At 42.9% G+C, this 25,140-nt stretch overlaps 3 protein-coding genes across 4 annotated transcripts in view; 1 reads left to right on the forward strand and 2 right to left on the reverse strand.

The window, feature by feature from the left end:
* Positions 1-211: 211 nt before the first annotated feature.
* On the reverse strand, positions 212-7,162 carry pik3r6b (phosphoinositide-3-kinase, regulatory subunit 6b). Its single transcript, XM_070847414.1, has 20 exons — positions 7,147-7,162; positions 6,936-7,028; positions 6,335-6,447; positions 6,056-6,124; positions 5,911-5,914; positions 5,595-5,664; positions 5,298-5,481; positions 4,308-4,455; positions 4,124-4,216; positions 3,653-4,016; positions 3,410-3,500; positions 3,213-3,332; positions 2,702-2,812; positions 1,775-1,880; positions 1,611-1,684; positions 1,424-1,514; positions 1,271-1,323; positions 1,050-1,150; positions 920-967; positions 212-883 (listed from the first exon to the last, which is right to left on the reverse strand). Exons 1-20 carry the CDS (start codon positions 7,160-7,162, stop codon positions 823-825), a joined length of 2,010 nt encoding a protein of 669 aa, XP_070703515.1. The 3' UTR covers positions 212-822.
* Positions 7,163-7,395: 233 nt separating this feature from the next.
* Positions 7,396-17,424, reverse strand: LOC139216459 (phosphoinositide 3-kinase regulatory subunit 5-like). Of its 2 annotated transcripts, XM_070847579.1 has the most exons (18): positions 17,347-17,424; positions 15,519-15,633; positions 14,851-14,951; positions 14,684-14,752; positions 14,397-14,535; positions 14,069-14,138; positions 13,742-13,919; positions 13,474-13,645; positions 12,078-12,146; positions 11,154-11,980; positions 10,647-10,772; positions 10,396-10,527; positions 10,207-10,300; positions 10,045-10,121; positions 9,137-9,230; positions 8,970-9,052; positions 8,736-8,854; positions 7,396-8,120 (listed from the first exon to the last, which is right to left on the reverse strand). In XM_070847579.1, exons 2-18 carry the CDS (start codon positions 15,631-15,633, stop codon positions 7,973-7,975), a joined length of 2,613 nt encoding a protein of 870 aa, XP_070703680.1. In that variant the 5' UTR covers positions 17,347-17,424; the 3' UTR covers positions 7,396-7,972. The 2 variants fall into 2 exon arrangements, with proteins under 2 accessions (XP_070703680.1, XP_070703679.1); XM_070847578.1 differs by lacking the exon at positions 17,347-17,424 and having other exon boundaries at positions 15,519-15,704.
* Positions 17,425-19,580: 2,156 nt separating this feature from the next.
* ntn1b (netrin 1b) overlaps positions 19,581-25,140 on the forward strand; it is a 38,697-nt gene continuing 33,137 nt past the window's right edge. Inside the window, exon 1 of the mRNA XM_070848211.1 lies at positions 19,581-20,595. Within this exon, the coding sequence (XP_070704312.1) occupies positions 19,581-20,595 (1,015 nt within the window). The remainder of the gene's footprint in view (positions 20,596-25,140) is intronic.

Below are 25,140 nucleotides of genomic sequence, written 5' to 3' on the forward strand. Positions count from 1 at the left end.
TATGACTACAGCGACCCCTACCGGCGGGGATGCCTCTGTGCGCCACAGAGAGGAGCGTCCCAGGTGAAAGTCTTTACTGAAACTGAATCTAAAATATTATGATCTACTCTGCTTTGATGTAGTGAGTAAGAGCACATTCATGTCAACTTTCTTTGTGCAACTAAAAGAGAATAGTTCTTTCACACAGGAGAAATTTATTTGCGTGGTTTATTTAACAAATTGAAAACGTTTCACTTCCATGATTAATACGGGGTCACGTGGTTTTGATGGTTCTATTTGTTCCCTCATTGCAAACAGAAAAGTTGTAACAGTAAATTTGACATTATAATGAGCAAAAAAGCACGACTTACGATGATTCAATCTGAGGTGGATGAATTATTGAGATCATTTACTCAAATAAAAGTACAGAAGTATGAGCAGCAAAATGTACCAAATGCCCCCATTCAGACAGTATTTCTAATAATCTACAGCCTTGCATCACATTTAATCCCCAACTGTTTTACATGTAAAATCTTCATCTAAAAAGTCATAATTGCTGTGAAGTAGTGGAATAACACGTGCGACGTCTCCCTCTGAAATGTAGAACTATTAAGATTCATAAAATGGAAATACTGAAGTAAAGTACAAGTACCTCTAAACTGCACTTAAAACAGTGCTTGAGCGAATGTAGTTACTTGATTGAATGAGATGAGATCCCCCATCGGGATCAATAACTTCTCCTATCTAATATTATTACAGTTGTGTTTTACACAATATGTTTGGTGTTAATAGTGCATTGTGTACAGTAGTATGCGGTATCTGTACATGAAGCAGACAGCTCCCTCAGGGGGTCACTCCAGTGAAGGTGTTGACTGGCAGTGACAGGACTCTGTCCAGATATTTGCTCAACGGCAGCTCTCGCTCGCCGCTGACACTAAACCTGGACCTGACGCTGCATCCTGGGTCCAAACATGGTGAAATGTCTAGCCTGTAGAGGAGAGGTGTCAGATTGTGTCACACTTTCAATCTTGCTTGAGGTGAAATAGAAATTTTGTAGTGTCATAAATGACCTTTGGACATCAGTGTACGTCCTGCGAGGGTCCTTGTCCAGACACACAGAGAGCGTTCGATCCTCCACCGTCCTGATGCTGATGTTTTGGGTTTGGATCTCCTGTAGTTAAAACATAAAAGGTTTACATAGCTTAACAATTTGCACTGAATTACTTCAAATAATGGCAGCGATAATGATAAATCATTAAATTTTCTCAAGTAGAAGTAAAAGACTTCTTACTGTGTTGTATCCTGGGTTCATACTGTCAAACCTGACAGTAAGGAAATCCTTGCCTACACAGAATGACAAGAATTACTCATCACCATCATTCTCATAATTTATCTCCTTGCGTAAATCTGTCAGCTAAATATTAATACAAATCAAAAGGGGTACCTGACGTTACAGCTGCCGTTTCTGATGTAATCGCCACACCACATGTCATGAGTGCATCTCCCTTTACAACTTCTCGTTTGCTTAAAGAGCTCTGATGAGGATATAACAGTTATCCCAGATCCTACCGTTGATGCTAATGCTAAGGAGAAAACATTACAGTATTGACTATTAATAATAAGGGCTGTACCTTTGTGTAACTGACAGAGATCACTGCCCCAAACCCTTCCACTGTTGCCTTCTTTCGACGTGCAGGGGGCTCCTCTGTCAAAAACAACACCGTACTGTATGTAACTACAATGTCAGGACAGTCATGGTAGTATCCACACACACAGAAGTGATACAGAAACATACTTGAGAAATTATCTTTAAGGTGTCTGAACTGTGGGATGTCTGCCTCCAGGTGGGACACAAACACCTCCTCCACCACAGAGCATACATCACAGCTGGAGCGGGTCATCTAGACACAGGAAGTACATGGAAATACTTGCGACGCATCAATAAGTCCGTGCTGCATTTGTTTTGACACCACTGGCAACATCTACCATCAACCTGAAGTCTTTATTTAAAGCTGCAGTTGTTTGGCCACTAGGAAGCAGCAGAGCAAGCTTAGAAAAAATGTTCACATCTTCTGTACAGACTGTTGAAAAGTCTTGTGGTATCAGAGCAACATTCAATCCTTTTAACTCTGTATTTGGTCTCCACCAGAGAAAAATATATAGATATGTGATGTTCCTCACCAACTAGACATTAAACGCAAACTTCACTACATTTTCTGTGGATGTCCAGTCAGTATTGTTAGTAAATGCAGTCAGTTGAAGAAATAAACACCTTGGTATGTACTACACTGATTCATGCTGTAAAATCTGTTGTACTTCCTGGACAGAAGCGCTTTTCTTTTTAAAGTCACTCGTAACCAGGAAGAACTAGAGACTCTGTCAGCTCAGCTAATTAGCCTGTTCTACTACTTTTTATTGAGTCTTTTTTATTGAACACCAACACTAACACCAAAGCTCACACACATCCACATCAAAATTGGCAAAGTTTGGTCATTATTCTCATTACAAGCTTTACACATGGCCATTTGGTAAGAAGTTAATATAAAGAACGTTTGATTAGTGCAGCTTTAAATAAAAGTAGCAACACCACAATATATAAACACTAAAGTCTTTAAAATGGACACCTACTGCCATGTTAATGTAGCATTTCTGCTGATTCCAATGACACGTGTGTGACATTTGAATGCATGTAAATTTTAATATCTATACCCATGACAGCTACCTTAACAGAGTAGAGGGGCAGGTTAACTGGCTGTGTCCCACAGCGAAGGTAGTAACACAGGGTGTCCAGTAGGAAGAGGGTGTCCTCTGATGGCTCGCTGAGATTAGACTGCTGCAGTAGACGCACGTCACAGAGGGAAGAGAGAAACAGATGAGCAGCTATTCTGCAACAAGCAAAGCTAGTTCAGTTGGCTTAATATCAAGTTTTACTTTGTTAAAAAAAATAAACCCAATTCCATGAAATTCTGCCATTTAGCTCAGTGGAAAATAGATATTGATAATAAATTATTAATATCTCTTTTTTGTATAATCAATTGAAGTGTTTGGAAGCCTGCTTTTTTAAATGAATAGCCGGTGATCAAATGTACTTCAAGTGATTTATAATATTTAACTGTATATTTGTAATTATTTGAATTATAGGTTGAGGGTCCTTTCACTGAAAACCCAAGTTTAATATAACCTCACAGAGCTGCTAGCATGGCTGTAGGCTCCCTGTTGAAATCTGTAGTTACCATTCCAACTGGTTTGGAGACGGCAGCTCGCAGACTGTTGATGTTGTTGTTGTACCATGGATCCACCCTTCCCAGTAAGGAGGCGAGATACAATCTGTCTTCACCCAGACTTCGGCTATCCTATGGGGAAAAACAGGGTCGCACAGAGTCCTCTACATCTATACCAGTCAGTCAGAGAGTCGCACAGTGTAACTTACAGGAGAACTTAGCACCTCATCAGTGACTGGGATGTAGTAGAACTGGAGATTCAGTTTCTTTGTCAAAATAAGAAGTTTTGACTCTCTTTCTCTGTTGGAAAATGGATGGAAAACGTGAATAGAGAGCTGAGTCTAGTCATTAACAGGTGCACCCACCCACATACACATACACATTGGAAATGCAGAAAAGGTTTGAGGAACATACACCACTTTGCTGTAGCATTACGCGGAACAGCTGCTCACCGAATAGAGCGATAAGCCCTGCTAAGTCTTCCCAGCACACGATCGTCTCCCATCACCACTACCCGTGCTGTGTGAAGCCTACTCTCTTCTTTGAGTACAGGAGAGCTTCCAGGAAATGCTTCTATCTTCTCCCTCATTAGCCTCAGTTTATCTGCTGGCTTCATCTTCTTAAAGGCATTTCTCCGTGAGAATGCTGTCACAGGGTTTCCAACCGGAGGCTGCTCGGCCTCATCACAGTTACTCTCCTTCAGGTCTGTCTCTACCTCACTGCCCTTGGACCAGACTGAATCTGCTTTGTATTTCTCTTCTTCGTCGACAATAGAGTTAGGGCAGCAACGCAGGGCGAAGTTTGACAGCAGTTTCCCTTTGGTAAAGACACATTTAGTGTACATTAAATGTACATTTAGTATACTGTAACAAATAAAAAAGAAATATAAAGTAGAGGCAGTTTTTTCTGTCTGACTAACTCACATAGATCCTCTTCTTCTCTCCACAAGAGGAAGTTGATGTCTGGACAGGGTAATGCAGTGCACACAGGAGCATCATGATCTCCCCTGGTTATATCTGAGGAAACAGGGTAAACATAACACAGCGATCCAATCGCGATCGCTCATACTAATCTGTGCTTTAGCAGCAGTGCGCGCAGAACACACACCCTCTTCAGAAGCAGTCAAGACGTCTCTGTATACATGTTGTAGTTTATTCAGGTAGTTTGCACGACCACCTGTACCATGCTTTATACTCTCCTCCACAGCGAGAACCACCTCCTGGAAATATTTCTCCACCATATGGTCCCCTAAAGCCTGAAACAGACAAAAGACAAGCAATGAGACGTACTGAATACAGATGAATATAATATTTATGTAGTTAAATGAGAAGTAAACTTGCCTCATGCATGCATTTATTAGCAAAACTAAGAGTCCACAGTCATGCTAGAAACTGAGGCCGCACTCAAACACAGCAGCGCTTTGAGGTAAATGCAAAAACTATCATGGTATTGTGATCACAGTGACAATGGCATCATGTTAATGTTCAACAGCTATAATCTTTACAATGTTCACTATCTACCAAAACTTTCTGCTAACATTTGCGCCTAACATAAAGTACAAAGGCTTTAGAGGAGTCTTTTCAATAGTTGTTTGGACATTTTACATAAATGTTGGCCTCATGGTGGTGCTAGAGGGTCAGGTGAAGGCCAACATGATCCATCCTCTGGGAACCACGAATGTCTGTACAAAATTTTCAGCAAATCCATCTAGTAGATGTTATTAGATTTCTCACAATAAAACAAAACCGGGGCATATTAGGATTAATCCTCTGGCGACCGTGAATATATGTACCAAATTTTAACAGCAATTTGTCCGATAGCTTTTGAGATATTTCACCCTCGACCAAAGGGTAAATGGTCTGTATTTGTATAGCGCATTCACACATCAGTCACACAGGAGGAATCTAAGTTGGAGGAGACTATTCCTTCACACACTGAAGCTGGAACAAGTTGGGGTTCAGTGTCTTGCACTTTGACTTAGAGGAACCGAGGATCAAACCATCGCTGACCCTCCGATTGATGGACGACCCGCTCTACCTCTGAGCCAACTGATGGACCTTCTTGTTTTGTCCAAACTATCACCATAAACTAGCTTACCCCCAGGGCCAGAGTCAGTCTGGAGCTTTGACAGGTCGTCCCCAGCCCTGCCTGCAACACATGTAGCACCACATTTCTCTCCATGGTCGGTGTGTTCCTGAGCAAGTTGGATGCCTCCAATTGTGCCCTCACTGTTGCTTCCAGTGGAGCAGAAAACACAGCTGGGTCAGCAAGAACAAACACCCTGAAGGGAAATAGCAAACAAGTAAGACAATGGTTGTAATATAATAGTTTATTTTCTGTTCAACCCTGCACCATTTTCATCCACTCTGATAGACATTCAAAGGATATGCTCACTTTTCCTTCAGAGTGAAATGCTCATTCTTCAAGCTCTGCTCTGCAACGACTCTCCTCTGATACAAGGAGCCTGTTAATGGAAGGATTAGTCTGTCAAGGGTGTTTATTTTACAGCATCGCAGTGTACTCTATTGTGTGTAGCTGATTTCATCTGGCTGAAAATGTGTGCACTGATGCGTATTACCTGGTGTAATCATTTCCATCTTGATGCTCCTCAGAGTGCTTAGGGCCACAACAGAGCAAGGCCACGGTAATATCATCAGTTTCATCAAACACTCATGTGTTGTCTGGCAAAGGCTGGTGGGAATTATAGCACCTGACTGGGAAGATGAATACAGAAATAGTGAATCAACATGGCACAATATACTTCTAATAATGCATATTCAGCTGTCTGTTGGTCTACAGCAAAAAGCTTCACTCTTACAAACTTTATGAGAGCAAGTCACACAAGTGTGTCCTACCTGAATAACCACATAGCAGAGAGTGTGCAGCATTGCAATGACACGCACCAAGGATTGTGTTTTGTGAATCTGCATCAGTTGTGATACAAAAAGTTACATTATTATTTGCTTTTTGTTTCGCTTTTGCAGATATTGTTTTTCAGCATATAAAGCATGCAGGCACAATAGAAAAAGGAAAAAAACCCCATCATGATCTACAAATGAAGAAACACATAAGCTCTTGGAAATCTACATAGAATTTAAAAATGAATAAAATAAGATAAAGTTGAAGGAGCAAGCCTTGACAACCCTCTTTAGCTTCTTCTCCAGTTCTTTGATGAGCACTTGGATCAACGAAACGCTGCAGGATGGATCGCTCTCCAGCTTCCTCTGAAGACTCCATCTAAGCATTCCTGCGCAGCAGTGGTGGAAGGAGTACTCATCTTTTATTTCAGTACATAGTTACAAGTGGAAGTCATGCACTCAAGAGTTCATGTGTCATTAACAGAAAAATGTAAATGTGCCAAACTAAATCATACCTATTTTCTGTTTTACCACAAGTCCAAGGAAACTACTTTACATTTTGGGAAATAAGCTCGTTTGCTTTCTTGCTGAGAGTTAAATGAAAAGTTTGATACCTCTCTTATGTCTGTTTAATAAAGTGCTACAGCTTAGTTTAGCTTAGCATACAACTGTTGAAACTTGGGGATGAGGCTAGCCTAATCTACCCAAAGGTAGTTAAATCCACGGATACAAGATATAACTTTATGCTACGCATTTACAGTAAAAACATAAGAGTGATTTTTCCTAAATAATGGTGTCCTTTTGTGCTTTTAACAAGTAACGATACTATTGGTTGCATTCAAGCTTATTTGCCTTAAATGCCTTCAGTTGTAGCTACCTTTCTGTGAAGCACTTTGGCTGTTCATCTCTTTGAGGAGAGCCTGGGCCATGTTGTACAGGTTGGACTCCACGGTTGAGATAGAAACATCAGCTAAAAGGAAAGATCACCCATGTCACTGTGATGTTAAGTTAAGTCAACTCCAAGCTTCAACCAGTAAAACAAGTTTGTGTAGTACAATAGTTACCCAAGAGGACATGAAAGCACTCACGCATTGGATCGACCATCTTCTCTGCTCTTCAATATCAGTCAAATGAAAGACAACTTCTCGCTGCGCTATAAATGTCTGAGAAGAAATATGAGCAGTGTTTCCCTCTGAGTTGGCCCCACTGCTGCTACCTTAGAGTGAAATAATGTCTGAATGGCAGCTACTGTTTATTGTGTTAGTGAGACAGGGTGTGAGTGACTCATAAAAGGAAGTCCAGAAGTGGCTGTGACAGTGAGAACAAACAATCAGAGCTGATATTCATAGGAATTTATTCCAATTGTGTGACATAAACATAATGAAATGTATTTTCTGATTTACATATATCTATAAAATAGTGCTATCACTTCAAAATAAATAGCTTATTTAAAAAAAAAAGAGGCTTTCTCTCTGTCCTACTGACATGGATCAACAAAACGTACTCACTAGTAATCAAGTAACCAGTTTCATTCTACTGACAGCAGATAATTGACATAACTGACAAATAACATCTCTCAAAAACCTGCTGTGACCTTAAGACCCTGTAAAATCCTCCAAACAAGAACATCAATAAATGCACATTCTTACGCTTATATCAGCTACGGTCCTGAAACCGTCTCTTCCAGTGACGTCAAAGATGTGATATGGGAAATAAAAACTGTAGAAAGCTGCAACACAATCCTCTAAACAACAATGTGACACACCTTGACATCAGCTACAGGACAACAGCACTGGGCAGCGACTTTTTCTCCGCTTTCATTTTCACTGTATCTATATTCTGCAACCCGTGTTCTTTTGCTTTAAACGTCCCCCGTGTGAGTTATCTTTCACCTTCGTGGATTCACGCAGGGTGTCATGGATATGAGGCAGAGAATGATGTGATGGGAAGGCAGAGCAGGGAGCAGTAGGATGGGTGCAGAGGCTGGACTTGGCCGGGTAAGGGCTTGTAGGACCTCCAGTCTGAACTGCTTCCTGGTTTACAGCACAGAGACACCTCACACCTGCAGACACAGAGGGTTACAGCATCATCGCATATTTTCATTGTTACCGTTCTCATTTATCTTATCTTATTTTTATCCTTTTTGTGCTTTTATCCTTTGGTTTTATCCTGATTTTTAATTGCCTTGTCTGATTTTACCTTATTTTATAAAGCACTTTGTAACATTGTTAATAAAAGTGCTATATAAGATTATTATTAGTATTATTAGGTGTCTATGGCTTCATTTAAACAAATATTTGCAGCACTATTTATAAGCAAAGCAAAAAGCAACTTATGTAGTTGCACTTCTTTCCGACCACATTACTCATCTCATGTAACCTAAGATTTATGCTGCTTTGCCCCTTTGGACCCCTTTGCCCTCTGGACTAGGAACCCTTAGACCACATAACTGTGTATAAAGAAGCTAAAACTATCACCACTTCAACTACTTAAAATAGATAAATAGAATGCTACAAATGCATTGATGTATCACATACACTCATCACACATCTGTAGGTAAATATAAAGCCACAGTCAGCAGCTGGTTAGCTTAACGTAGCACAGAGAGTGGAATTACATTATTTTACTTAAGTAATGGTTTAATGATATGACAGGCAGTGATGATGCTCTGTTGTACCTGGTGACACTCTGGATGAACTTCTTCTCGTCCTGATCCAGACACACAGCGAAAGTGGTCCCGTCTTCTCCGCAGCTCACCTGCACCTTGTCCACCTTCACCTCTGATATGGAGAAGTGCTGCCAGAGGGTGTGTGGAGGGGAAGAAGCATAAGGAGGGATTGTTTCAAAGGGAGGCTGTGAGCATGACTTTATGCTCAGTGTTTCATTTCCAAAATGTAAAACCGCCCTTCACCTGGTTGTAGCCCTTTTTAGACTTGGAGCACTGCCTTTTCAGGACTTCTGTCATTGTCAGCTGCAGACTTTCTATTCTTGAACCTGGACAGACAAGATTTTAATTTGCTTAGACGTCACAACTCTGAACTGGAAGCCTGGAACTGTCACTGTATGACTGTCGCACACCTAGCTGCTCAGGCTTCCTGCAGGCTTTGTGAAGATTTATTGATGTGCAAACCATCTCCGTCTGGGTCCACTGACTCCTCCCACTAACAGCCACCTGTAATGCAGCGTAAACGTAGACCAGATGTAAACGCAGGCCTGCCTGGTAACTTTAACTACTAACTAGTAACTTTTACTACTCACAAAAAGTTAGGGATATTCGGCTTTCAGGTGAAATTTCAGGATGAACCTAAAATGCATTCTAACCTTTCCAGGTGAACTTAATGTGACCTTCTCTAAACCTTTGAATGCACATGTCCAACTGTTCAGTGTTTCAGTACTTTTTGCACAAGTTGCTGTTCTCTAACAAGAAGCTTCACAGCAGGTTTGATCCATGAATCCACCAATACATTTCCTGCTTCAGTTAGAATTGGTATTTAAACAGTCCTCCTCATCAAGCTGTTCACATTCTGACATCATGAGACCAAGACGACACCTAACAGTTGATCAGCAGCACCTCAACACTGGAGGCTTCAAACAGGAAGTCCTCAGATGGAGGTGTTCACTGAGCTTAGAGGGTCACAGAGTGTCATCAGGAGGTTCTAACAGTGATACAGAGAGACTGGAAGAGTCACAGAAAGGAGAGGAGTGGACGTCCTTTGGCCACATCCCAATTTATTGAGACACTGAAACTTTTTTGTTGTGGTATACCCACCACTGTTGTTAGATTTTCTTTCAATAAATTGTTTAAGATGAATAAAATGACCATTGCATGCTTCTACTTAAATGCCCTACTTTCATGATATAATATCACTGTAGCATTCACTTTTTACATTTTCCATATATTTCACCTGAAAGTCAAATATCCCTAACTTTTTGTGAGTAGTGTAAGTGTTATTGTTTGTGCTTCGGGAAATCTGTGGGCATCAAACCTTGTTGTAGGCAACACGTAGTGTTAAGGGGACAGCCTCCCGTTCTTCATCTATTCCAAACCTTTTGCTGGCAGCACCTAAAAAAAGACAGCACACATTAGACTGTGTGTGTGTGTGTGTCTTTGTGGCTGTCTGGGTACACCTGTCAGTCAAGTGACTCACCCATTGCCTTAACGGCTCTGGTGCCAGCAGTGTGCCCGAGCTCCAGAGAGTGAATAAACACTTCCCTTCTCCTCTCTCCTCCAGCCAGGGTCAGCTGTGTCAAAGAAGAAAACAAATTATAGCATTCATTCATTCATTCATTCTCTCTGTCATTCATTCATTCATTCATTCAGTCATATCTCCTCTCACCTCAGCCTGGTACAGCTGCACTAGGACAGGTTGGTCTGCATGTCTACAGTAATAAAGCACCAAGTCAGCCAGCAGAGGAAGACTCTCCACGCTGCCGCTGCTCCCTGACACATCGCCTTCCTTATAGGCCGTCTGGTTCACAGAGAACACGCATACGAGTGTCAGGTAACATAGATCGTGATGACAGCATTATGTGTGTATTGTTAAATCAGTTTCTCCTTCTGTAATGACAATGCCAGTACGGAAGATACCTGACAGAGGACGTCGGAGGACAGGCTGAGCAGACTGAGGACGTTCCGCTCGTACCAGGGGTCGATCATTCCCAAAATCTGGGCTATATCAGCTGTACTGTCCTCTAGTACGCCGTCACTACACTCCTGTCAGAATGAGGGAATATAAGGTCTTGATACCTAAAACATGCATACAATTTCATGTCTTTCTAGTTTCCTGTCTTTGAAAACATTATTCCATTACTGTCTGTGCCACTTTCTAATAAGATATTGTTTATAAATAAGTTAGGATTAATGGCTTTATTAAGAGTTAATGAATGATTCATAGATAAGTTATAAGCCATTAATTAGAATAACTTTGGGTTGTCAGGTTGTGATGATGTTTATGCTCCTCCAACAAATAACTCTTTGTCCTTTTAGCCCTTTAGTTTATCAGGTGAATTCTACCAAGGGACCATTTGTCATGCATAAGTGTAAGCACACATTTATATATACAGTGTACATTTACAATGTGACTGATTTTCTCACCACAGAAGCAGCAGCTTTGGTTGAACTTCCTATGTGCCCTTCAGTTGGTGTGTGTCCTCCTCCTGGGCTTCCTACAATCCTCCTTTTTGTGGGAACAAAGAAAAATTGCAGCTTGCACGTCTTGGTGAATCGGGGACATTTACTCTCTTTCTGCTGCAGGTCGCTGTACGCCCTCGCCAGTCTGCCGGCCTCTTTGTCACCTCCAAATACCACCACCTTGACCAGGGTAGGCGCCTCTGCCGCATCGCCTTCGTCGCAGCTCAGGATCGGCCTCCTGCGGATGCACACGTGCTTCTGAGGGGAAAAAGGGTCGAGGGGAGCAGTGGATGCATGCAAAGAATTAACTCGTCTGGAACCAGGTCTTTGAAAGTCTTTGCTGAAGTCACTTCGGTAGCCCATGCTCTGGACACGCCGGCAAATGCTCGGGCTGCGGGGATTCTTGAAAAGCAAGGAGAAACGCTCAACACCTAAGAGGGATCTGGACTTCTTTTTGGGTTTCTTTCTAAGCTTTGGTTGGCTCTCCTGTCCTTCCTCTGTGTCCTCTTGTGTTGTGTCCTCACTGCAGTCACTCTCCACACCTGATGATGTGGAGACCACAGACCAGCTGGAGGAGAGGGAGTAGCTGGAAAACATGGAGTCCCTGGAGGATGAGGACGCGGTGGAGATACGATGGTTTTGAGACTCCCGGCCCACTTTGTTTCCCTCCACTTCGTCTTCCTCATCCACGCTGGTGTCATTATTATCATATTCATATATTTCTGTTTTAAGGAAACAGTCTGGGGGTGAGTCCAGGTCGAACTCGCGAGCCACAATGTGATTCAGAATATCTGCATCAACGTAAAGAAGAAAAATGGGAACAGTTAAAAAAGGACATCTAGTAACTAATACAAGCATTTGGAGAGTTGCTCAAACTGAACTAATTACCAAAGTTGTCGTTTTCCCAGGAGCATATGTGACATTTGGGGGAGGGCAGCACGAAGGTCTCAACAGCCCCTAATGAGAAGAAGTGACACCGAACAGTCTTGAAAAGCACAACTACAGTGGAGATCGAAAATTTGGGCACCCCAGGTAAAAATTTGTATTAATGTGCATAAAGAAGCCAAGGAAAGATGGAAAAATCTCCAAAAGGCATCAAATTACAGATGAGACATTCTTATAATATGTCAAAAAAAAGTTAGATTTTATTTCCATCATTTACACTGTCAAAATAACAGAAAACAAAATAATGGCATCTGCAAAAGTTTGGGCACCCTGCAGAGTTAATACCTTGTACTGCCCCCTTTGGAAAGTTGAGACCTGACAGTGTCATGGATTGTTCACAATCATCGTCTGGAAAGACCAGGTGATGTCAATCTGAAAGGTGTTAAATGCCCAGACTCATCTGACCTTGCCCCAACAATCAGCACCATGGGTTCTTCTAAGCAGTTGTCTAGAACACTGAAACTGAAAATAGTTGACGCTCACAAAGCAGAAGAAGGCTATAAGAAGATAGCGAAGCGTTTTCAGATGCCAATATCCTCTGTTCGAAATGCAATTAAGAAATGGCAGTCATCAGGAACAGTGGAAGTTAAAGCAAGATCTGGAAGACCAAGAAAAATATCAGACAGAACAGCTCGCAGGATTGTGAGAACAGCAAGTCAAAATCCACGTCTGACTGCACGATCCCTCCAGAAAGATCTGGCAGACACTGGAGTTGTGGTACACTATTCCACTATAAAGAGATACTTGTACAAATATGGTCTTCATGGAAGAGTCATCAAAAGAAAGCCTCTTCTACGTCCTCACCACAAAAATCAGCGTTTGAAGTTTGCAAATGAACATATAGACAAGCCTGATGCATTTTGGAAACAAGTTCTGTGGACCGATGAGGTTAAAATAGAACTTTTTGGCTGGAATGAGCAAAAGGTACGTTTGGAGAAGAAAGGGCACAGAATTCAATGAAAAGAACCTCTGTCCAACTGTTAAGCATGGAGGTGGATCAATCATGCTTTGGGGTTGTATTGCAGCCAGTGGCACAGGGAACATTTCACGAGTAGAAGGAAAAATTTTTTCAATAAAATTTCAGCAAATTTTGGACGCTAACTTGATGCCATCTGTGAAAAAGCTGAAGTTAAAGAGAGGATGGCTTCTACAAATGGTGTGGGTGTGGGTGTGGGTGTGAGTGGTTGTCTGTCTCTGTATGTGGCCCTGTGATTGGCTGGCGACCAGTCCTGGGTGTACCCTGCCTCTCGCCCAAAGTCAGCTGGGATAGGCTCCAGCTCCCCCGCGACCCTGACGGATAAGTGGTATAGATAATGGATGGATGGATGTTCTGTCGTACCTTTATCTGAGCAGCCATCAGCAGGAGCAGGCACAACAAGGCTTTCTCTGAGTCTCTCCATCCTGTGTAGTAGATCTTGTCTGGCTGTGCTGAGATCTGCTGTAGAGGCTGCTGTCTCCATACCGTCAGTCACTGCCTCCATGAGCTGCTCCAGCTCCTCGGACGCCTTCGTCTGGAGGAACATTAGGAAGTTTGTTTTAGGAAGAAACTAGGGAAGAATAAAGAGGAACTGTGCTCCAAAATAAAGAGGCACACATTGGTCAGTCACCTGCAGGACAGAGTGGAGGGCCTGCAGGTCGTATTTTGTTCCCAGAGCAGCCTGGAAGCTGTGCATGATGAGGGGGATGGTGACGTCTCTGTTGGAGTGCTGGGCCCTGCTCAGCTGCTCCGAGACGGACTGGACCTCTGGAGGGATGTCCTCATCTGGGCTCACTAACAGCACAATCCTAATAAGATGAAGACACACACATGCGTGTAAACTCAAACTACGGATGTGGATTTTGATGTGCTATGAAGGCGTTTTAGATGTATATAAACAGTAGCCATATTCAGCTCGTTTAAATGGCAATATGCATTAAAGTGTGAATGAACTTACATTGTTTTCGAGCACTGAATCTGTGGGGGAATACCTTGCTCTGTCCTAACCAGTCTATGAAATGAAATACCTGAAACAAAAGCAGGCAGGGAGTCTTTAGTGTCAGCAGATAAACACTGCCCCCATATGGTCACACTCATACATGAAGAATCCCTAAAACGGAGGCCCCAAACCTTTTATTTCAGCACTGTCAGATTAACTCATGGCATGTTACAAACCCTCTGGCAACTACATTTACAGTAAGTACCCCTGGGCGGGAAATCACTGGCTTGTACTTCCCATTCTTGAAAGTCTATTTCCTTGCTGTAAATGAGAGCTTCAGTGCTACCTGGTGCTCTAAGCTCCTGCTGGATGATATTCAGCAGGCGTTTACTGGCGGAGCTGCAAGGCTCAGGCCAGGACAGGAAACCGTGGAACAAGAGATAGGCCTCCTGCAGCACGCCGCACTCTGGAGACACATGAGGAGCCTGCAAGAGGCAGAGAGAATACATCGAATCAGGTAAAATAACAAAAAGAATAATAGAATAATAGAAATATTTTATTGTGCAATACCCCAAACTTCCCCTAAAACTGAAATCAGAGCAGTTTGTGCTTGTTCCTCTACTGGTTACTCACTTTTAGGAGGGTTGAGGAGAACAGGAGAGTGAGGGGCACCACCAGTTCGTACTGACACTCCTCCAGCACCTGTAGAAGATGGAAAAATCCTGAACTGAAGCACACTGTCATTCATCACGCCACACTGAACAGTTTGAAAAATGATTTGGGGTTTTTCAGCTCTTGACCTTTTTCGTTTTCCTCAGTACTTTCTGCAGAAGGATGAGGAAGTTGTGGGGATCTCTCTTCACAAGTTCCTCCAAACACCAGCGGTTTATACACAGCCCAGCTAGTCAGACAGAGAGAGAGACAAACAACCTAAGGCAACCACTTATTTCTGCTTTTAGGTTTCATTGTGATGGCTGGCAGCAAACACGCTATTTCTATTATGAACATGTAAACAACTAACATTCAGAGAGGTGCCAAGTGACAGAGAAAATGATTTCGCCTCTTTCCCTCATTGCCACCGCTCTGAATTAAGTTATTTCTAAACTGAACTTGCATAAACCAACATGATGCTCCCACATGCTGTCTGCCACTTTTCATTGTGTGTGTCACCACTTTCAATTCCCATTTGTCTGTATAAGATGAACAATATGTCCCTAATGGGTCTGCTGGGCATGTGTTTTCACCATTGAAAAGCTTCACTATCTACGTTTATTAGTATTTAATTAATACTAAAGTCAAGTTCAGCAGCAGCCTGTCAGGACATGTACAATAACAGTTTTCAACCACATATGTTTTACCATATCTCTACTTTTTATCAGATCTATATCTATGCCTGTCTCAGGTCTTATTTTCAGCGTTGTTTTTGTATTGTGTTACCGTTAAAGGCAGGCATGGAACTTGATCTTACCATTCCAGAGTTGTTTGTCAGGATTGTTGAGACCCAGGTCACAGAGGCAACGCTCGAGGACGTGCTGGATCCGATCCTCTGTGCACGAGCTCTGCTCCATCTTCTGCGTCCTCATCTGCAGAGGCATCACAGCACCCACAGAGAAATACACGAGATAAATCAACAGGAAGTCCCAAAATAACAAGAATTACACCCTATTATTGTGTTCCGGTAATGCGATATATTATGTCTCTTTAGTGGTCCAAGCTTCCTGTTATTGCTCTTGCCAGCATGCTATAATTATTATTGCTCCCTTCCAGAAACACAATCCAGAGTTAAAGGCTCAGTCGCACAAACACAACTGGCCACAGCAAAGACGTTGAAGCAGAAAATACAGTGTGCCACTTCCTACCAGGACCAGTGAGTCACACACTGCATGAGTGGACCGGAGATGAGCTGGTTGAAAGCAGCAGCCACAACTTCTACTTTTTCATTCTTAAAATCAGCTGCTGACAGGAGATTTGATGTGACTCAAGGCCGCAGTGGGATGGACATGTATCTTAGCAAAGGACGCAAGCGCAACCAAACACAGAATCTATGGAATTTGCTTACTCCAGAGCACATGACATCTGTGGTTAGGAAGCATGCGTATTTAAGGAGCTAAAACCACAGGGACCACACAATGAAACAGACAACTCTGGAAGCAATGACATTTCATTTGTGTGATAAAAGACTTTTAAAAAGATTTTTTCCCCCAATTTTTTATCACTTGAAAAGAAAAAAATTTGACTTGCAAGAGAGAAAACATTTTCCCAGGAGCTCCTGAGTATATGTGTCCTCCTGGATGTCAGTGAGCACACAGAAGCTGCGACTGTGCCCAGCTGTGGCAGATGTGTCACTGCAGCCAGCGATGAATAATGTGTGTAGTGACACAGCTGGAAAACTAGGGTCACTTCATGCCCATCAAAACAGGAAAAGGCCTTCTGGCAAACACTCATGTATGTAAACTACAACTAATCCTTCAACTGCTTTCTTAAGGCAGGACAGGAGCAGAAACTACACCTTAACTAGTTGAAATATATATCAAATGAGGAGTGCGTGCCAATAGTGAAAGAAAGAAGGTAGGGACACCAGCAGGGATTATCTTATAACAGTTTATAAGTCATAGTAGGTAGCCAAGAAAATACCCTTAAAGCCCTTAGCTGCAAAGAATAAAACACCCATGAAGTCCGGCATATTGTGTGTGCAGCAGGGCAGCACAGAGGCAGCAGCTCTGTACTTGGCATATCCAGCTTCTGCGATCAAGCCTTGCAATTGTCTACTGAGGAAGCAGGTGTTACTCCATTGTATGTTGTTTGTGCTATATTGTCCAGTCCTGCCATGCAAATGTGACTGTAAATGCCATCATGCCAAAAACACTGATCTCTGCTGGGGCTTCTTCAAACATTAAGATGATTGATGCTGTAATTGCACATTAAAGTGGAGGGACCGTAAACCTTCCACTTATCTTTGCATTAAGCAAAAAATGATACTGCTGACACTGTTCAGCACCTCAGTTATCTAATAAAATACTGCACAAACTCCATGCTGTGTAGTTGAGAATGCACTTAGAGAAGGGGAACAGGAAATCTGCAGAGCTTAAATAACAGTTTGCAGTTAGATCTGATGGAAGTTGCGTAACAGAGGCTTGTTCCTACCAACAAGAGGATATTTGAAATAGTACAATAAATGAAACCTCTTGCCAAACCTGACAGACACAGGAGGACAGATGCAATGTACTGTAAATGAAATGAATAAAGAGATTAAAAATGAAGAAGTAATCAGCAGTGAGAGATATAATGAGTCTTACCTATGAGTGCAGTTATCAGTGTCCTAGATCATCCTGGATCAACCACAGCTGAGACTCACCAGCGGAGGGAAACAATACGGAGACCACATCCTCCCATGTTGGTGCCTTTCAAAGACAGACCCTCCAAATGCAGAGTCAGGAGAGCATGCGCTGCAAAAACAGGAACTGACTCTTAACGCAGCAGTGCTTTTACATAAGGCAATCCACTCATGTCGTAGGAGGAGTCGCTCCAGTGACAGATCTCATTTGACACAAGAGCTGGTTCAGAATACTGAGGAATGTCATTTTAATTGTTTGTGAATAATTGATCTGTTGCTTATGGATTATAGCATTAGCAGAGCCCCCACTGGCTCTAAGGATGGAGCACACAAAACAGGATGTATACATATACTGTAGGTAGGAAAAACATGGCGCTCGTTTGAGCACAAAAGTTTATTCTTGACATTTGGTAACAATATGAATAATCTAAGCTCAATTAAGGTTTTGAGAAATAATTGACTTACAGAACTGTGTGTGATGCATATTATGCAACTCAGATAAAGGTTGCAGGATGTGTTTCACATGGTGTTTCACATGGTCATATTAGACATTATACACATTTTAGAATATTAATGTAATCTGTTGTGGAAAATAAATGAATCATACAAACAAGAAGTACAAGCCAGTGATTCCCCGCCCTGGGGTACTTACTGTAAATGTAGTTGCCAGAGGGTTTGTAACCACTAAACATCCTGGTGGTCATGTGACCCAGTGTCAATTTGTGCTCGCAGGACACCATTTTCCAAAATGGTTGTCTGCCTGATTAACACCTGTGACACAACTAGCTGATTTTAAATAGCTTGTTTTTGTCATTAAAAGGTAAGTTTCAAACTATTTAACAATTCTGATACTGTCCTACAAATAACCTGTCCTGACTGTATTTTATGAAAAAGTTGATATGAAACAACTTACAAATTACACTGTGACATATGTTAAACATTCCAGATCTTGGACAGGAGGGGTAGTATCTCAGAAATAAGTTCAGAAATGTGTTCCTTGTGGTTCATTTTTATGTCGCCCTATAATTTAACTTAAAGGAGAAATGGGTCCGGGTTCTAGCAGATCAGAATGAATAAATGCAAAGTGAGTCTTCCTGAACAAAGTGCTCAGAGCTGCTTTCTTCACCTTCCACTGGCACTGAGATGTTACTCTCTGTGGCCTGGAGCTTCTCAGCTATTTATATCCGCACAACTGTTAGAATAAAAATGCCTGTTCTACCTTTTAAATATCAGTTTAAATGAAGCTTCGAGACCAGTTTTCTGTTCTAAAAATTGGCAAATGTGCTACTAATCCTGGGAGATACACAATGTAGAATAAACAATAAAAGTCATCTTTAACTTTCAGGTCATGTAATTATATCATTTGAGGGCAGACTATTTTATATTCTTCTCCATTTCAGGGTTGACGTGCTGTGTGCTCCTTCCATGTTCAGGTGGACAGCTCACCTTCAGGAGATGATGCAACAGAATTACTTCCACTAACAAAACGAGTATTGCTTGCTGCAACAGGACAAAAGACAATATTGTTTCATTGATGGGAAGGTATGAGGTTGTATCTTCAAATCACAAGATTTCATGGCATCATATCTTATAACATGTGGAGCAAATACTCCACTAGATGTCGCCGCTCGCTCTCCCTCCAGCAGAGACACTCAAAAGGCTCCGACTCCTCTCTGAATGAGCGGACCCCCTTTTTTTTTTCTATTATAGCAGAGAGGGAATGGGACAGACAGAGATAGAGGTGGGCAGAGGTGTGACTGAGTGGACAGGCGGAGGCAGAGGGACCCTCCGAGCCAGCTGGGCTTCTGCCATATCTGATTTTTATTTAGGGGTTTCAAAGAGGGGGTGAAAGGCTGAAAAACTATAGCAGTTAGTTTTTCGTGCGTAAACGGGATAGGTTGCTCTCCAAATTCTTAAGAGTTGTGCTACACTTTCAGCCTGAGCAGTTTATTTGGAGGTAGTGTCCTGGGTGGAGTTTTCTTTGCCTCGTAAGGATATTTCACACACATTTAGTATGTTTCATGATTCGCTAGTGCTTTCCAAGTTTTCCTTATACCTCTCTGAGCATCATTTATTGTAATTCTATTGCGCTTCTCTTGATTTTGTCTTCCATCATAATTCATTCCAGTGTGATTAATTCTGGTGATTTTCTCTCCATTATATTTCAGCAAGAGTCCCTGCGGTGCGCGGATTACAATGCAAAGGATTGTGGAGGTTTGGGTCACCTTGGTGACCGTTTCTGCGCTGACCAAGGGGGTCTTTGGAGGATACGGGCTGAGCATGTTTGCAGCACAGTCCTCCCCTCCGGACCCGTGCTATGATGAGAACGGGAACCCTCGGAGATGCATCCCGGACTTCGTCAACTCCGCTTTCGGTAAGGACGTGCGCGTGTCCAGCACCTGTGGCAACCCGACCGCCAGGTACTGCGTGGTGACCGAGAAGGGAGAGGAGAGGGCGAGGGACTGTCACACGTGCGACGCCGGGGACCCCAAGAAGTCCCATCCACCTGCGTATTTAACAGACCTCAACAACCCTCACAACCTCACCTGCTGGCAGTCTGAAAACTACGTGCAGTACCCGCAGAACGTCACCCTCACCCTGTCGCTTGGTAAAAAGTTTGAGGTCACCTATGTGAGCCTGCAGTTCTGCTCACCTAGACCTGAGTCCATGGCTATCTACAAGTCCATGGACTACGGCAAGTCGTGGGTGCCGTTTCAGTATTATTCAACTCAGTGCAAGAAAATGTACAACAGGCAGAATAAAGCAGCAATTACCAAGCAGAACGAGCAAGAGGCCATCTGCACGGACTCCCACACGGACATGCACCCTCTGACAGGTGGACTCATCGCCTTCAGCACCCTGGACGGCAGACCGTCGGCGCACGACTTCGATAACTCCCCGGTGCTGCAGGACTGGGTGACGGCCACCGACATCAAGGTGATCTTCAGCCGGCTTCACACTTTCGGAGACGAGAACGAGGACGACTCGGAGCTGGCCCGAGACTCCTACTTTTACGCCGTGTCGGACCTGCAGGTCGGGGGACGGTGCAAGTGCAACGGGCACGCTTCAAAATGCGTCAAGGACAGAGAGGGGAATCTGGTGTGCGAGTGCAAGCACAACACGGCGGGACCAGAGTGCGACAGGTGCAAACCTTTCCACTATGACCGACCGTGGCAGCGCGCCACGGCCAGAGAGGCCAACGAGTGTGTCGGTAAGTCATCCCCTCTTTGGCCCTTCACTGTGGAATTATTTTAGCTTTCACCACCTTTTACATTAAGTCTATTATTCGATTCATGCTGAAGGTACTGTTACAATTAAGTCATTTATTTAATCACTGTGTCCTGTCTTTACGCGCTAAAATGACGCGCCAGCCTGGTGTTTTATTCGTTAAGTGTGGATTTTATATTTACTTTTATTCTTACTGGGAATGAAATACAGACTTTTCCCCCAAATGTTTGGATTTTGTTCTGAAGAAATGTTTGCGCGCTTGGCACAGATTAACAGGCGGTGGCCTGACCTTACATTGGGGGAGAATTAATTCAGTAATTTGGTTGAGGCTGAATAAATCCTAGTTGGGGCAAAGAGAGAGAGAGACAGAGAGAGAGAGAGGAGAAGGCCTTCAGAAATCCCACAACCTGAACGGTGAAAGAATCATTCAGATTTTTTAAAATCAAGGGAAGGTTTGATAAAAATTAAACGTTTAAATTCAATTAAAGTTGACTAAATTACTCGAAAATTAATGTCTTTACTGGTAGTATTACAATGTTTCCTGTGTCCAAAATGACGTGGCACAAGCACAGAAAGTCTCCAAACGTGAAAACATTCAATAGAATTTAGGCCCAACAAAACAGCGAATAACTACGATAAATTGTAGAATTTACTAATTAAATCTTACAAGAATATTATGTTCAATTTATCACAATCGGAAAAAATCTTAAATGCACCTAATATTTCTGATTTATAACACACATAGTTCAAACCAGGCATTGCGCCGTATTCCCCGTGAGCCGAGCTGAAGAATAAAATTAGGAGCTGTTTCCATAGTTTCCGACGTTTTGTATTTTGTTCAGTAATGAATGTCTGCACTTTGGTGACCCCTGATTTTTATCAACATTCAGAAGAAAAGAAAGGGCAGGAAGTCATTTCAACAAACACAGTGCGCCTGTCCGAATGCGTAATTGCGTTTTGACCTGTGTTTCCGACAGTAGTAGCGGTTTAATAGGAAGGAAACATTGCAGCTGCAGAGATAGACTGCATGGGCGTGTTGTGTTTCCATAAGCAGGTGCTATTACAGATTGGACGGCCGATTAAGGCGGTTTTATTGACATTTTTGGCACGTAGAGTATAAACTGCCACGTTAGAGCCAGTAAACTATTCAGAGGAGGACAAAGCGCGAGGTAATTTGAAGCCAGATCTGTGTTTTTATTCTAGCAGCACCAAGCGAGTGTATTTGCTGTGATGCTTATTTTCAGCAGAGCAGGGGTGGGGGGGTGGGGGGCTTATATCAACAGCTCAACCCCCCCACCCCCTCCTCCCTGAGCTACAGCGAAACAAACCTGGAAAAGTAACAAGTTCCGACAGTGCCATGGTTTGCTCAACCAAACGGAACAAGTGAACAAGTTGTTCCCCTTGGCCTCGCCTTTCGCCTCTGCAAAGCCAGCATCTCGGGGTATTTTACTAAAACAAAAGGTTGTCACTTGTGGCATCCATCTCGCTGTCAGTGAGAGGCCCCCCCCTTTCACCATTTCTTTGTATTGTGTGAGCGGTGTCATCAGATAAAACAGCAGAAAAGCCAGACTGTGCTTGTCCCCCAAAGAGGAAATAATAAGGGTGGCCTAAACACCTAAGCGTGAAAGAAGAAGACTCAGGGGAAGGGTTGTTTCAATTGAGCAGTGGGTCCATATGGTGTGGCGGTGGGGATGCAGAGTGGCTGGTGCTAATGATGTGTCTGGATTTCTCCTCCCTGCTGTAGGACATGCACACACTGAGACCAGGGTGAGGTAGAGAGGTGTGGTTATGGGAGAGCACTGGAGGCAGGCGGCAAGGAAGCAAGACAAAGTCAATTTCCCCTTGACTTTGCATGCAGGGTTGCAATCGTTTTGTCAAGAGGCGTTCATGTTGGCGGCAGCAGGTTTCACATTCCTATCAGCTGGGGTTGCATGGATTTGTCCACAAAATGAAGGGGGAGGTGGCACGGGACTCCTCAGTGAGTCTGACTGGTCTCCCACGAGACAGCGATAGGTGGTCAGATTGTTAGTATCATGGATGGGTGGATGGGGACCCTGGACCAGAACCTCTGTATTAAGCGACTATAAGCATTTCTTGATGTCAAGTCAATCAAAAGACTACAACGAGATGCAAAACGACTAAAAGAAGATTAAAAAAATGCCAAAACAGGGGATCTTTTACAGCTGAAGGCTATTTGGAGTTGATATTATTTCATATTAGTTGATTGTTTGGCATTCCTTTATAGTAAATTGTGACAATTAGTAATATAAAGTCTACTACTGTAATGAACCAGGGCTTTAAATGTGAGTCTGTTTTTACTAATTTTACAAATGTACCCCCCTTTTTTTTTAAAGTTATGAAACCCACCCCTACATACTGTAACACTTGCAAATGAAAAGATCTACACTTCTTCAATACATAATAATGTTTGACCACGACCCATAATCATTTATGTAAAGGGATGGATAGAGTTGAGACACACACACACACACACACACACAGACCCATATGGTGACATGTCAGGCTCTCCTGTCCCAGGCAGCTGCTTCATATTCTCTCCATGTTCGGCGTAGCACTGACCCCTGACAGTCAGGCCCCCGCTCCTCTCTGGCCTGACTGATGGGCTGTGAAGGGAACTGTGGGAAACTTCTGCTTGCCAACTGGGTTTTGAGGCAAGTTGAAAATGGTAGCCTTAGTCACTCATACATGTAATTTTGCACGTTTGTTCAATTTCAGCTTTGTTTTTGCTGTCACCCTGCCATGCGATGTTCTGTTTTATAATGGCTGCGTGTCAGCCGGGGGGGGTCAATCAGTCTTGTTTCCTTACTCTTTTGATGTGCTTTTAGAGCAAACCTTCACCTTCACATGTCTCTTCTTATGGTTGGCAGGCGTTTATCTGATTTGATGTGAAAATTTAGGGGGATTTTGGTCATTTCAGCAAGCTATCTTGTCTTAGGAGATAGAAATCTTTGATCACAATGTCAATTTCTATCTGTCCTGGTAGATATTATTGTTGTTTTATCTTCTATTCAAAGTAGTTTGGCATTTACTAAACCTACACATAAATCTTTGTGAGGAAAAGCTGACATGTTTGCCACCCACGAGCTAGCTGAATTAGGATATGATTGTATCAATTGCCTACTGGCTCTGCTCCCAGTCTGTGAAGCACATACTGGTACTCTCTCCAACAGCTCTAAAAATAGAACGCCGAATATAAATTCGCTCAAATTTTTTTAAAGAACCAGCTGGTTTGATGATAAATATGGTGGTGGAGATTTGCGAGCACAAATGCAAGGGGGCATATGTGCGCTAAAATCAGTAGTACAGCTACCTTTAAGTTGTGCAAAGAGTTCTAAAGTATTCTTTCATCACCATGTCCCCAATGTGTTCATATGAATTTTAAAATCATTGTGAATTGGATATTTCAGGATATAAAAGTGAATATTGGGACAAAATATTTTCATACAACTGAATTGTTGATCTTAAGGTCAGTTTTATCAAGTTTGTATTGTTCTATTCACCTCCTTGTAGCAGCCACTGGTCAGCCCTTTATTTATCACTCTCTCATCCACTAGCTTGCTAGCTAGTTTTTCAAGTCAGCTGAGGTTCTCCCCAATCTTACCCCTGGTTGGGATTCACTGTTCCAGACACATCAGATCAGTAAGAGTATTTCTTTCTTTGAACCACAACCCACTTGCATGACAGCAGCTCAGCGAGCGAGGACACACTGTTACAGACAGGGGGAAATCAGACCCTTGCAGTACAAGGACACCGCATTGACCGCGGCCTGTTTTACAGAGCCACGCCACATCTAAGATCAGCTTTCCTGTTTAGTTTACAACTGAGCCATGATGATTCCAATCACAAGATGCTTTTAGGGATGCGGACTGACAGCGTCTCTGTGCTGGACCAGTCGTCGTCCATGTGGCTGCCCGGGACCACTGACACCATTTCTGCTGACGGTGAATGTGCCTCCCCTGGGCTGCCAGGTTGGGCCAGGCCCGACCTGCTCACCATCTGGGTCTCATTTCTGCTCCGCGGCAGCAGCCCATGCGACGGGAGAGAAGAATTTCTGTAAAGCATGATGTCATAGATATTCTCGCTCGTCCTCTGGTATTTTCCTTCGTCCCCCCCTCCTCTCCTTTTCTGTTTCTCCTTCCATCTCACCGCCAGGGGACAGTCAGCCATTTCCATGTAATTTGTAAGCTGAAAAACATATTTGAGGGTTTTTGATTTTTCACATGAATCTAGTCAACAATAGCCAGAGGACATGCCTATTTCTGTGGTTGTTTTTGTTTTGTTGACTTCTGTTTTGATGGATCTCATGTTTAAATTCATTTCCTTAACATATTATATGACACAGTAATGAGAACAGGCTGCGTTTGCAATTCTAATGTGTTGTAACTATCAATGCTTGTAACGCGCAGTAGGTATAATGAGAACGTTGGGAGCAAGATGGTTCGCCAATGAGACAGATTTTGTTGATCAAGAAAGCCTTGGTTCAATGGAGTGCCCATGAGCAAGGCAT

This window comes from Pempheris klunzingeri, chromosome 17 (assembly GCF_042242105.1).
Source record: "Pempheris klunzingeri isolate RE-2024b chromosome 17, fPemKlu1.hap1, whole genome shotgun sequence".
Taxonomy (NCBI): domain Eukaryota; kingdom Metazoa; phylum Chordata; class Actinopteri; order Acropomatiformes; family Pempheridae; genus Pempheris; species Pempheris klunzingeri.

Excerpts from the sequence above, each read along its gene's own strand:
- pik3r6b (XM_070847414.1), bottom strand. Across the intron at positions 3,333-3,409 it reads ATGAGGTGCTAAGTTCTCCT|GATAGCCGAAGTCTGGGTGA; the intron begins GTAAGTTACACT and ends TTTTCCCCATAG. Across the intron at positions 1,685-1,774 it reads CCTTAAAGATAATTTCTCAA|AGGAGCCCCCTGCACGTCGA; the intron begins GTATGTTTCTGT and ends TGTTTTTGACAG.
- LOC139216459 (XM_070847578.1), bottom strand. The coding sequence starts at position 15,645 with ATGCCTCTGCAGATGAGGACGCAGAAGATGGAGCAGAGCTCGTGCACA. Across the intron at positions 10,528-10,646 it reads CCTCCGACGTCCTCTGTCAG|ACGGCCTATAAGGAAGGCGA; the intron begins GTATCTTCCGTA and ends TCTGTGAACCAG. Across the intron at positions 9,231-10,044 it reads TACGTGTTGCCTACAACAAG|GTGGCTGTTAGTGGGAGGAG; the intron begins GTTTGATGCCCA and ends GCTGCATTACAG.